Source organism: Neomonachus schauinslandi, chromosome 7 (genome assembly GCF_002201575.2).
Source record: "Neomonachus schauinslandi chromosome 7, ASM220157v2, whole genome shotgun sequence".
Lineage (NCBI taxonomy): Eukaryota > Metazoa > Chordata > Mammalia > Carnivora > Phocidae > Neomonachus > Neomonachus schauinslandi.
Window position 1 is genome coordinate 23,286,176 of NC_058409.1, and position 13,647 is coordinate 23,299,822.

At 36.6% G+C, this 13,647-nt stretch overlaps 1 protein-coding gene across 3 annotated transcripts in view; it reads right to left on the reverse strand.

The window, feature by feature from the left end:
- Positions 1–13,647, reverse strand: part of FNIP1 (folliculin interacting protein 1) — a 160,896-nt gene that overhangs the window by 4,759 nt on the left and 142,490 nt on the right. For all 3 annotated transcript variants that reach the window (XM_044917080.1, XM_021701872.1, XM_021701870.1), the window contains one exon: positions 3,746–3,943. In XM_044917080.1, coding sequence (XP_044773015.1) covers positions 3,746–3,943 — 198 coding nt within the window. The remainder of the gene's footprint in view (positions 1–3,745; positions 3,944–13,647) is intronic.

A 13,647-nucleotide genomic window follows, 5' to 3' on the forward strand; every position in this document is an offset into this window, starting at 1 on the left:
GAAACAAGAACCAGGTAAGAAAATGGTTTCTAAGTCGAAGTAATGGCAAATTCCAAAGCATCATGTTTATGACAATTCAGTTTTTCCTACATAAACTAAAATTTGGAGCACATTTTTAAAGCACATAATTTTAGCTGAAGGATTGTATTTTTTTTCTAGTTAATATCAAAGATTTAGATCCTACAGAGTTTTTGTTTTTGTTTAAATGTGGTAAATTATACATAATAAAAAATTTACCATTTTAACCATTTTTAAGTGTACAATTGAGAAGCATTAAGTACATCCAAAAAAAGTGAAATTATCACCACTACACATTTCCAGAACTTTAAAAAATGTTTTTATTCCAAATTTGATAAATATAACACTCATAAATTGATGCATTTCAAATATATTTACACAGGAAAGGCTGCATTCTCCCGTGGAGAGTTAAAAAAGTTAGCAACAGCTCACAGAAAATGCCCAGTAGTCCTTACTAGAAGACAGATGTTTCTGAGCTAGAACATTAAAAACTAAAACACATACACTTCACTTATTATCAATTAATTTGCTCAATTTAATAAAATAGGTGATTTTTGCATGTGAATTGATGCTATAACATTTGAGAAAAAAGCATGAGTTTCAGGTGTTAAAACACTGAATTCTTCCAGAGGATTCCTTTCCAATGAAAATCAACTATTAAAACTACTAATGGGGCGCCTGGCTGGCTCAGTCGGTAGTGTGTGGGACTCCTGATCTTATTAGGGCTGTGAGTCTGAGCCTCACAGTAGGTGTGAAGCTTACTTAAAAAAACTCCAGGGGCATCTGGGTGGCTCAGATGGCTAAGTGTCTGCCTTCGACTCAGGTCATAATCCCAGGGTCCTGGGATCGAGCCCCACATCAGGCTCCCAGCCCAGCGGGGAGTCTGCCTCTCCCTCTCCCTCTGCCTCTCTCCCCGCTCATGCTCTCGCTCTGTATTTCTCTGTATCATAAATGAATAAATTTTAAAAAAATATTTAAAAAATTTAAAAAACACCAAACTGCTAATAAAAACCCACTTTCTTCTTGGAAAAACAAAATAGAAATTATACACACACACATATATATATAAACTGTATATATAATTTACATATATCTGTGAATTTACCGTATTACCCTTTTTTTTAAGAAGCAGGCTCCACGCCCAGCACAGAGCCCAACGCAGGGCTTGAACTCACAACCCTGAGATCAAGACCTGAGCTGAGATCAAGAGTCGTCATATGTCTGACTGAGTCACCAAGGCACCCCCCATATTACCCATTTTTAAGTATACAATTCAGTGGCATTAAGTATAGTCACAATGTTGTGCAACCATCATCGCTATCCATTTCCAGAACTTTTTTCATTATCCCAAACATTAACTCTGTACCCATTATATAATAACTCCTCATTCCCTCCTCCCCCAAGCCCTTGGTAATCTCTATCTACTTTCTGTCTCTATGAATTTGCCTGTTCTAGAGACCTCGTTTAAGTAGAATCCTATAATATCTGTCCTTTTCACATATTCTACTTAGCATAATGTGTTCAAGGTTCATCCATATTGTATCAGAATGTATCAGAATTTCATTCCCTAGCTTGGCTGAAATATTCCATTCTATGTATTATACCACATTTTGTTTATCCATTCATTCGTTAATGGACATGAGGTGTTTTCAACTTTTGGCTATTGCAAATAATGCTGCCATAAACATGATGGTACAATTTTTGAGTCCCTGCTTTCAACTGTTTTGAGTATAAAACCACAGGTAGAATTGCTGGATCACAGGGCAATACAATGTTAAACTTCTTGAAGAACTGCCAAAGTGTTTTTCACAGCAGCTGCACCATTTTACATTCCCACCAGCGATGCACAAGGGTTCCAATTTCTCCACATTTTGGCTAATACTTGTTTTTTGTTTTTGATTATAGCCACACTTACGGGTGTGAAGGAGTACCTCACTGTGGTTTTGATATGTACTTTCCTGAAGATCTTTTCATTTGCTCATTGACCATATCTACTTCTTTAGAGAAATGTCTATTTGCCTATTTTTAAATTGAGTTTTTCTTTGTTACTCTGGATACCAATCTCTTTGAACATATATGATTTACAAATATTTTCTCCTGCTCTGCAGATTGTCTCTTCACTTGTTGATAGTGTCCTTTGGTGAACAAAAATTTTGATTATTGATAAAGTCCCATGTATCTGTTTTTTACTTTTGTTGCCTGTGCTTTTGGTGTTAAATCCAAGAAATCCCTGCCAAATCAAATGCCATAAGGATTATCCCCTATGCTTTCTTTGAAGAGTTTTACATAGTTTAAGCACTTAAGTTTCAATTTAAGTCAGATTCAAGTTTGAGTTCATTTCTGTACATGCAATAGGTAAGGGTTCAACTTCATTCTTTTACATATGGATATCCAGTTTTCTCAGCATGGTTTATTTCAAGGGCTCCTTTCCTCTTTGAATGGTCTTGGCTCCCTTGTCCAAAACCAACTGACCATATAACTAAGGGTTTATTTTTGGGCTATTATATTCTTTTGACCCATATGTCTGTCCTTATGCCAGTATCACACTGTTTTGATTATTGTCACTTTGGAGTAATTGGGAGGTGTGAGTCCTCCATCTTTGTTCTTCTTTAACAGTGCTTTCTTAACTTCCATTTTAGACTGTTCATTGCTAGTGTATGTAAATGGAACTAGCTTTGCATGCTGATTTTGTATCTTGCAATTTTGCTGCATTCATTTTTAGCTCTATCAGTTTTTTTGTGGAATCTTCAAGTTTTCTACGTTTAAGATTAGGTCATCTGCAGAGAGAATTTTACTTCTTCCTTTCCAATTTGGATGCCTTTCTTTTTCTTGCGTAACTGCTCTGGCTAGGGCTTTCTAGTTAGTACGCTGATGAAAAGAAGTGGTGAAAGTGGGCATCCATGTCCTGTCCGTGATCACAGGGGTAAAACTTTCAATATTTCACCAATGAGAATAAGGTTAGCTGTGGTTTTGTCATATGTGGCCTTTATCAAGTTGATCTACAGAGGTTTTTAAGTAAGCTGTATTATATTTGTCCTAACAAGAAAAAGAAGAACTTTGAAAGCTGGAAATGGTGTCTTCAGTAAGAGGTTATTCAGTATTACGAAGAGTGTTCATTCTAAGTCCTAACAGGACAATGAGGCTCTAGAAAGCACTGGCATTCTGCACAAAGCTTGGGGACACTGCATGTCCATACCTTATATGAAACTAGTCAGGCACCAAATTCTAGCTGCCGAAACCATACAACACATAGACATGTACACATCCCCTTGGGCTGCCATTACAAAATGCCACAGATTCAGTGATTTAAACAACAGAGAATTATTTTTTCACAGTTCTGGAGGCTGGAAGTGTGAAGGTCAGGGTGCTAACATGTTCCAGTTCTGTCAAGAGCTCTCACCTGGGCACGCAGATGACTGTCTCTGGCTCTGTGCTCACAATCTCTCTTCCTTTTCTTAGGAGATCCACGAATCCCATCATGAGGACTCCACCCTCATCACCTAATCTAACCCTGATTACCTCCCAAAGGCCCATCTCCAAATACCATCATACTGGGTATCAGGGCTTCAACACATGGATTTTAGAAAAACACAAACCTTCAGTCCATAACATCTCTTTTCTGGGAAACAATGAGGAAGCTAACAGCAGTGTTCAACATAGGCACATACTAAATAAAGTTCAGTCACCTATCGGAGTGCTAAATAATTCAAGCCTTATACATACTTACAAAATTTGGAGACAAGTTATGTTTATAAAGCTGAAGAGTGGAATGAAGCAGGTTGGACACAAGACTGGAAACCAAGACTTCCTTTCCCAATTTATTATCTGTCATTCGTCTCTGGCTACTGGCCACTTGAACAGTCCATTTATCCATATCTGCTATAATACAGACAGCCTCTGCTATTGGTTCATCCAACACTGGATGCTGGAAAAAAGAATTCATCTTATGATAAGTAAATGAAGTTTTCAAATAAATGTTAATGAAAATAAGGCAAGAGATATTAAACAAAAACAGAATAAAAGAATATTAAATTCTGACAACTACTGCCAAAGAATCCTTGACAGTAGAAAATGGAATATTTAATTAACTCAGTAACAAATACCCTGAGATAACTTATAGAAATCATCACTGGGGGCACCTGGGTGGCATTGGTTAAGTCATGATCTCAGGGTTGGGCTCTGTGCTCAGCGGGGAGTCTGCATGAGTTTCTCTCTCTCCCTCTCCCTCTCTCCCCCCGCAAATAAATAAATCTTAAAACAAAAAAAAAAGGAAAAAAAGAAATTATCACTGTTGAGATTCATTGCCAGAACTTTGTATTCTTTTTTTAAGTTTTGATTTAAACATTTTAACATTTAAACATTAATATTTAAAAAATTGATGCAAAAAGAATTCACATGAGCAAGTCAAAGCTAAGGCTCTGTGCTAACTATCCCAACTCGTCAGACATTAATTTGTTTGAGCACCTCAAGGGCTATCACTTGATTACATGAAATACCTTGCTGCTTATGTTCCCTGGGTTTTTCTATTTTACCATAATGTATATCCACAATATGGCTAACAGCAATTAAAAAAGGAAACCAATCACCAGGTACTAATATGGCTCTCCAAGACATATGGTTAAGTCAGAAAAAAAAGTCATTAAACACCTAGACACACGTGCACACAGGCACCCACATATACATATTATATCCATCCCAGTTACATTTTTTAAAATTAGTATCTATATCTAAACACAAATGTATAGAGAGAAGAATGAAAATATTCAAATCAGACTCTATCATGAAGATCTCTGTGAAGAAGTATGGAATATTAAGAGTACAATTAAGGATGTCTTTTTGCTTTTGTGTATCTTTATTTTGTTGGAATTCCTATCAGAAGCATTTATCTAAATGATACTTTTATAATTAGAAAGTTTAAGGCACAATGAAAAATAATTTAAACATATACAAATAAAAGGCCCATAGCACATCGCTGTACCCTTGCTTCTCATGGTTTTTACACAAAGACCAAAATTGATAATTAAGTACAAAGCATCATTATCAAAAAGAAATGATGGGGAAAAGAAGAAAAGAAAGAAAAGAAAAAAGAAAAAGAGAAGAAAGAGAAGAGAAGAAAGAAAAGAGAGAAAAGAAAGAAAAGAAAAAAAAAGAAAGAAAGAGAAAAAAGATCCTACAGGGGCGCCTGGGTGGCTCAGTCGTTAAGCGTCTGCCTTCGGCTCAGGTCCTGATCCCAGGGTCCTGGGATCAAGCCCTGCATCGGGCTCCCTGCTCGGCGGAGAGCCTGCTTCTCCCTCTCCAACTCCCCCTGCTTGTGTTCCCTCTCTTGCTGTCTCTCTCTCTGTCAAATAAATAAAATCTTTAAAGAAAAAAAAAAAGACAAGATCCTACAGTGCTCAATATTTCAACATCTTTCTATATTTAGAAAGCTAAGGATTTATTCACCACTGGCCATATGGAATAGCAGTAATAAAACTGAGATTAAAAACTGTAATTTGAGGGGCACCTGGGTGGCTCAGTCATTAAGCATCTGCCTTCGGCTCAGGTCATGATCCCGGGGTCCTGGGATCGAGCCCCACATCGGGTTCCCTGCTCCGCAAGAAGCCTGCTTCTTCCTCTCCCACTCCCCCTGCTTGTGTTCCCTCTCTCGCTCTGTCAAAAAATAAATAAAATCTTAAAAAAGAACCAAATACTATAATTTGAAGTACCTGAACCCAATCCAATGGCCTTTTTCCTTTCAAACTTGTACTGTTACTACAAGTTTATAGCAAAGAATGTAGGTTTGCTCCTTGATAAACCCAGGTTTGCCATGCCCAAAGGATATCCCTTTGCCCAGTAAATGAAGAACCACTATGAATAAGGCTTTTGGCTTGATGCTAAGTAATCAAAGACAATGGAGCTCACAGTCCTGTGTGGGAGATAAAAATAAATACAACTGGCTATAAAAAGACATGTGTAACAGACAGAACAGATATCAAGTGCTGAGGTAGCAGAGGAGGGCAATAATGGGTTCTTGTGTGAGTGGGAGTTTCACAGAAGTGACACAGGGACATAACATTTAAGTATGGATTGGATTGCTGGTGAAAAATCAGAGAGGAATATGGATAAATCTGTAAGAGAGAATACCATGAGAAGACTTAGAGACATAAGTAGATGCATGTGACTAAATTAGTGAAATGTGATACTGAGAAGCAGTGAAGAAGAGAATGGCAAAGAAAAAACCTGGAAAGATACACTGTGAAAACTTTCCATGGAACTCTAAACTTTATATTTGTTGTTATAAAATAGTACTCAAATATTTCTTATTCATCTCTTACCAGGAATATAACATTTTTCAATTCACCAACTTAGTTACTGAAATATAATTTTGGAAATGGTACATACATCTAAAGATGTAAGGTATACCTTACATTTTTAAGAAACAAAATAACAGTAAACATATTTTAATGTAAGTATTTCTATGGTTATAAAAGAAAAATAAGGCAGGAGGCATGATCAAATAACCAAAATGGAATAACAAACTGTTAAAGACAGACACTACTTTCAAAAGCAGTGGGCATCTTTAGGAAATGATATTTATGAAGGGGGTACATTTCCTCAACAAGGAAATGCCTAAACAGATAATGAGTTAACAGCTACAAAATACACCTTGCTTAAAAGGTTACAAACCATTTTAGAAATTAACTTTATAGCCCTTCAATCAAAAGGCATGTGGCTAAGATTTTTCTTTTTTTTCCTTTTTTCCCCCCCCACAAGTTTTTATTTACATTCCAGTTAGTTAACATATAGTGTAATATTAGCTTCAGGTGTACAATATAGTGATTCATCACTTCATGCAACACCTGCCTTCCTTAATCCGTATTACCTATTTCATCCTCCCACCTCCAACCACTTCCCCTCCAGTAACCACCAGTTTGTTCTCTATAGTCAAGAGTCTGTTTCTTGGTTTGCCTCTCTTTTTTGTTTGTTTGTTAAATGGTTTATCTAACCAAAACCTATAAAAGCTACTTTTTGGTAAAGAAAAGGAAAATGGTCCCAAGTCAGTAGTCTCCCAAGTGAGAAGGGCTTAAAACCAAGCTTATGATCAGAAATAATTCAAAATTGCTTTAGAAGTTGTTGAAAAGAAAATGGGGGGCAGTGCCATTCATTCATTTTGATTTCTTGTTTTCACTCAATGGACTGTCATATGCAATGTCCTAATCTGGTAAAATTTCAATTTAGACAATCCCAGTCTTTCTCTTCATCATCAACGTCTGGAAAAGAAAGCCTATAACAAATGGGAGTATATTCTCAAGTAAGACCTTGTAGTGGCCTCCTCCACAATCTTTACTGAGCTTGTATCCAGCTTCAGAAACTTCCTAGTCATAAAATGAAGTAATTTATGTGAGACAGAAACAGTAAATATAAAGCTTTATTTTTCTTAAATCTTCTTTTCTGAGTTTTATGACTTCTATAATACAAATTCATCCACAACCTTACCAGCCTTTTTTCTCTACCAGGCATTTCCAGAATGTCAATACATAAACTCTCCAATCTCTTCTCTAGCAGATACATATTCCCATATCTCCACCCTATAACAAAACCTGATTTTTCAGTTGCCTGCTAAGTATTCAAACATGGCCTAATAAACTGCACGTTTGAACTAAAAACGTACCAAATCAACTTCAGTGTACTCTCTTCAAAACTAGCAAGTTTCTTCAATTAACTTTCAAAATAAAAATAAGACCCCCAATGTTGCAGAGGGAACAGGCCTTAAAGATACTGCAAATTACAGTTCAAATTGGCATTGCCTTTTGGAGAAGAAATTAACCAACATACATCAAGAACATGAAAATAATCCTAACCTTAAAACCTGGCCAATACCACATTTCTGGGAATCCAGACTAAAGAAATTATCCTAAATTCTTAATAACAACAGTAAAAGGAAGAAAAAGTTGAGCAACAAAGAATAGAGAACCCAGAAATAAACTCATGCATAATGCTCTATTAACATATGACAAAGGTGCCAAGAATATACATACAATGGAGAAAGGATAGCCTCCTTCAGTAGATGGTGCTGGGAAAACTAGACAGCCAGAGGCAAAAGAATGAAACTGGATCCCTATTGCACACCATTACACAAAATTCAACTCAAACCAATTAAAGACTTGAACATAAGACCCAAAAGCATAAAAATCCTAGAAGAACACAGGAAGTAAGCTCTCAGGTATCAGTCTTCGCAATGATTTTTTGGATTTGATACCAAAAACCAAGACAATGAAAGCAAGCTATACTAAAATGTTGCTGCACAGGGGCGCCTGGGTGGCTCAGTCGGTTAAGCGTCTGCCTTCGGCTCAGGTCATGATCCCAAGGTCCTGGGATCGAGCCCCGCATCGGGCTCCCTGTTCGGTGGGAAGCCTGCTTCTCCTTCTCCCTCTCCCACTCCCCCTGCTTGTGTTCCCTCTCTCCCTGTGTCTCTCTCTGTCAAATAAATCAATAAAAAATCTTTAAAAAAAAATAATAAAAAATAAAATAAAATGTTGCTGCACAGCAAAGGAAACCATCAGCAAAAGGAAAAAGCAGCCTACGGAATGGGAGAAAATATTTGCAAACCATAAGAGGTTAATATCCAAAAATATGTAAGGAATTCATACAACTCAACAGCAAAGGAGGAAAAAAAAAAAAACAAACCCTAACAATCTGATTTTAAAAATGTGCAGATAAACTGAATAGGCATTTTTCCAAAGAAGACATACAAATGGCCAACAGGTACATAAAAAAATGCCCAACATCATTCATCATCAGGGAAATGCAAATCTAAACCACAATGAGATATCACCTCACATCTATCAGAATGCTGGTTATCAAGACGAGCATAACAAGTATTGGCGAGGGTGTGAAGAAAAGAGAACCCTTGTGCACTGATGGTGGGAATGTAAACCGGTACAGCCACTATGGAAAACAGTATGGAGCTTCCTCAAAAAATTAAAAACAGAACTACCATATCCTCCAGCAATACCACTTCTAGGTATACATATATTCAAAGACATGAAAACAGGCTATCAAAGAGGTATCTGCACTCCCATGTTCATTGCACCATTATTCACATTAGCGAAGACAGACACACCTAACTTTCCATCAATAAATGAATGGATAAAGAAGCAGCAATACACACACACACACACACACACACAGGAATAGTATTCAGCCATGAGAACTCAAGATGGAAATCCTGCCATTTGCAACAATACAAATGGACCGTGAGGGCATTATGCTAAGCGAACTAAGTCAGACAGAGAAAGACAAATACTGTATGATCTCACACACCTAGAATCTAAAAAAAAAAAAACAAACTCACAGAAACAGAGAAGAGATTAGTGGGTGATGGGGGGTGGGGGTAGGATGGAAGAAATGGGTGAAGTTAGTCAGAAGGTACAAACTTCCAGTTATTAAAACAAATAAGTTCTGGATATGTAATGTACAGCATGGAGACCATACTTAACAACACTGTATTGTATATATGAAAGTTGCTAAGGGAATAGATCTTAAAAATTCCCATCACAAGAGTAGTACCTGGGTGGCTCAGTCAGTCAAACATCTGACTCTTGATTTTAGCTCGGATCATGATCTCAGAGTCTTGAGATCCAGCCCCATGTCGGGCTCCTCACTCAGTGGGGAATCTGCTGGAGATTCTCTCTCCCTCTCCCTTTGCACTTCCAAACCCTATATACATATATACTATATATAAAAAAATGTGTATCTGTAAAAAAAGAATTTGTATCACTTAATGGTATTTTATATATATATACACACACACACACACACATAAGGCCCCAGTTATATATGTATATAAAATGCATATATATATATATACACACACAGGCACACACACACACACACACATAGAGTAACTATGACAAAAAGGTGTAAGACAGAGAGTACCTAATATACACAAAACACCACATAGTATAACTCTGGTATATAAACATTAATACCACTTTCATTACAGCCAAGGAAACTGAGGTTCTATAAAATTAAATATCTTGTCTTAGGATACACAGATAGGAAGTGGCAAGTCTGGGTTTCATCAGATGCCACATACTACATAATGACTGGAAGAGGTTTTTATATTAAGAATGGCTGCCATCAAAAACTAATGTTGTACTATATGCTGGCTAACTGAACATAAGAAAAATAAATTAATTTAAAAAAAGGATGGCTGCCAATGAATGGCAGACTTGGGAAAACTTGTGTTTAGCTTTCTACACATTTCAATCTTTTATATAGTAAATATATATTTAATTTGGTAATAAGAAAAATGCCACTTTCTTAGAAACTGAGGAGTAAAAGACACTCTACTAACACAGTTCAGAAGAATAAGATTGTATTTTTTTCAAAAGTACTATCCTCATGATTTATCTATTAAAAGATTCCTATGGGATTTTCCATGTAGGCACATAAGAAATAGTTCTCATGTTAAATGTGATGGTAAAAAATTATTAGCAAACAATAATTAAAATCATTAAATGTAAACTTTATAATGAAGAGAGAAAAACGAATGATAAAAAATCCAACCTGTTAATGCTAAGATTAAGTTTGGTATTTTAGTTTTCACTTCCTCAAAATTTTCTGTGATCTGCTTTGATAGTAAAATATCTTATATACTTAAATGAAAATATAAGAGGGAAAGACTAGAAACCCAGTTATGAAAACAAAGGGCAGAAGACGGAAAGCTCTTACCTTTCACCATAGTGGAATGATTCCCAGAGCAACAGAAGTGGAACTCCTAATATAAAAGTCTTGCAAGCTTTGTTAATGCCAATTTTGCTATTTTATTTATATTTACCTTTGTTCATCTGTTTTAGAGACAGTGTTTTGTATATATTAAGCACAGACACTTAAGAGCATTGCTGAAGAACAGGCAGATCAGGACTGATTTCTAGCTCTGCCATCCCCTATCTAATGTAACTTCAAACACCTCTCTGTGCTATATCTGAAATATAGGAATGATAATAGTAAGTACCATAAAATTAAGTGAGGTATTACATTTAAGTACCTGACACACATTAAGGCTACAATAAAAACTAAATGCTTATTATTATTACTATTGCTCCTATTCCTAAGGTAAAAACCCTTTAAAAACAGAAATGTTTTGTCTTCAATAGGAGACAGTCACCCCCTCCAGTTCCAGGCCTCCAGAGGCAACATCAAAGAACGTAGTGTGTGCTAATGGGTATAGATGGGGGGACGGAAAAAGATACTGAATGACTGAGATCAAACAGAAAAGAAAGACAAGAGGACACAAAGAGCATCACAAGGACCCACATCAGATTTCCTAACCAAGTATTTCAACAAATACTGAGTACTCTATCAGGCAATGGGAGGACAGAATTGAAAAAAATAGAAAAGGTTGCTATATTCTGAAAAACAAATACCATTAAGTGATATAAATTCTTTCCTGTGAAGCATTAAGTTACTTATTAGTATCTGTCTCAGGCATTTATTTTTTTATGTGTTGTACTACACTTACTCATATACGTACATCCCTTACTTCCTCCATTACTAAATAACTTCAGAAGTTATTTATTTTTCATCCATATATTCCTTGGACAATCAGCACCATGTTCAGAACACAATATGTCAGTAAGTATTTATTTGACTGGTGTTAAAGCGTTGAGCAAGATGGCTTTTAAATATAAAGAACACGAGTTTTTTTGTTTCTTTGTTTTTAAGATTTTATTTATTTATTTGACAGAGAGAGAAGGAACACAAACAGGGGGAGTGGGAGAGGGAGAAGCAGGCTTCCCACCCAGCAGGGAGCCGGATGGGGGCTCGATCCCATCATGACCCAAGCTGAAGGCAGACGCTTAACGACTGAGCCACCCAGGCACCCCAAGAACATGAGTTTTGGTAAGTTTTCTTTTAAACTTTGTTTTTATATCTAGATTTTTCTGAATTTCCCTACTATACAATAAAACACCAAACTTTACAACTTAAGATAATTTACTACAACCACAGGAGGTTTAAACCTTTCTAGCTAATAATTAAGGGAATGCTTGCTCAATGAGCCATTATTTTCTCACCCATGATTTCCAGTTGGCTCTCTCCATTCCTAAAGATGTTCTCACAACGGGAAAGGAGAAGGTTTTGTTAAAAAAAAAAAATTATTAGAATGACACATGGAATTGAAGAAAGAAATAGAAAACCCAACAAAAGCTGGCGACTTCAATATTCCATGCTCAATAAACGATGGAACAACTACACAAAAAATCAGCAAGAACGTGGAAAAATCAGCAAGAATGCAGAAACCTAAATGCTATCACAACCAACTTGACCTGACATCTAGAGTACTTTCTGCCCAAAAACAGGCAGCTTTTTTTTTTTTTTAAGATTTTATTTATTTATATGACAGAGAGAGAGAGAGAGCACAGTGGCAGTGGCAGGCAGAGGGAGAAGGGGAAGCAGGCTCCCCGCCGAGCAGGGACCCCGGGATCATGACCTGAGCCAAAGGCAGATGCTTAACCAACTGAGCCACCCAGGCGCCCCAACAGGTGACTATTTTTTCAACTACATGTGCAACATTCTCCAGGACACACCACATGCTGGGCCAGAAAACAAGACTCAATACATTTAAAAGGACTAAAATCATACAAAGTTTGTTCTCTGACCACAATGGAACCAATTTAGAAATGAAGAAAAGGAAATCTAAGAATTCCACAAATATTTGGAGATCAAAAACATACTTCTACATAAACCATGGGTCAAAGAAATGGCAAGGAAAATTAGAAAATATTTTGAAGTGAATGAAAATGAAAACAAAACAATGAAATTTATGAGCTTCGGTAAAAGCAGTGCTTAGAGGACAATTTAGAGCTAAATGCCTATATGTGAAAAGAAAAAATACCTCAAATTAATAACCTAATCTTCTACCTTAACAAAAAAAAGAGCAAACTACATCCACAGCAAGCAGAAGGGAAGAAATAACAAAGATGAGGATAGAAATTAATGAAAAAAAAAAAAGACCAAAAAATAGAGAAAATCAGTGAAAACAAAAGTTGTTTTCCTTGAAAAGATTAATAAAATTAACACACCTCAGCTAGGATAGGAATCAGCCAACTTCTTCTATAAAGAGCCTGAGAGAGAAAATATTTTAGGCTCTAGAGGCCATAAGGTCTCTGTCTCAGTGACTCAACTCTGCTCCTGAAGCAGGAAAACAGTCACAAAGTATATAAATAAATGGGTGTAGTCATGTTCCAGTAAAACTTAATTTAAAAAAGCCTATTTGTCCCATGGGCCACAGCCTACCCATCTTTGATGCATATGGGCCAAAAATAACTATTAATGAAGTCAAGTCATGAATGAAATCTTCTTTGGAATATTCTACTTTTAGGAGGGGAAAAAAAGAAAAACCACAGATTACAATAATCAGGAATGAAAGAGAGGACATGACCAATGAACTTACAGAAATTAAAAAGATTATAAATGGGGGCGCCTGGGTGGCTCAGTTAAGTGTCTGCCTTTGGCTCAGGTCATGATCTCTGAGTCCTGAGACTGAGCCCCACATTAGGCTCCCTGCTCAAGGGGAGTCTGCTTCTCCTTCTCCCTCTGCCCGTCCCTGCCGCTTGTGCTCTCTCTTCCTCTCTCTCTCTCGCT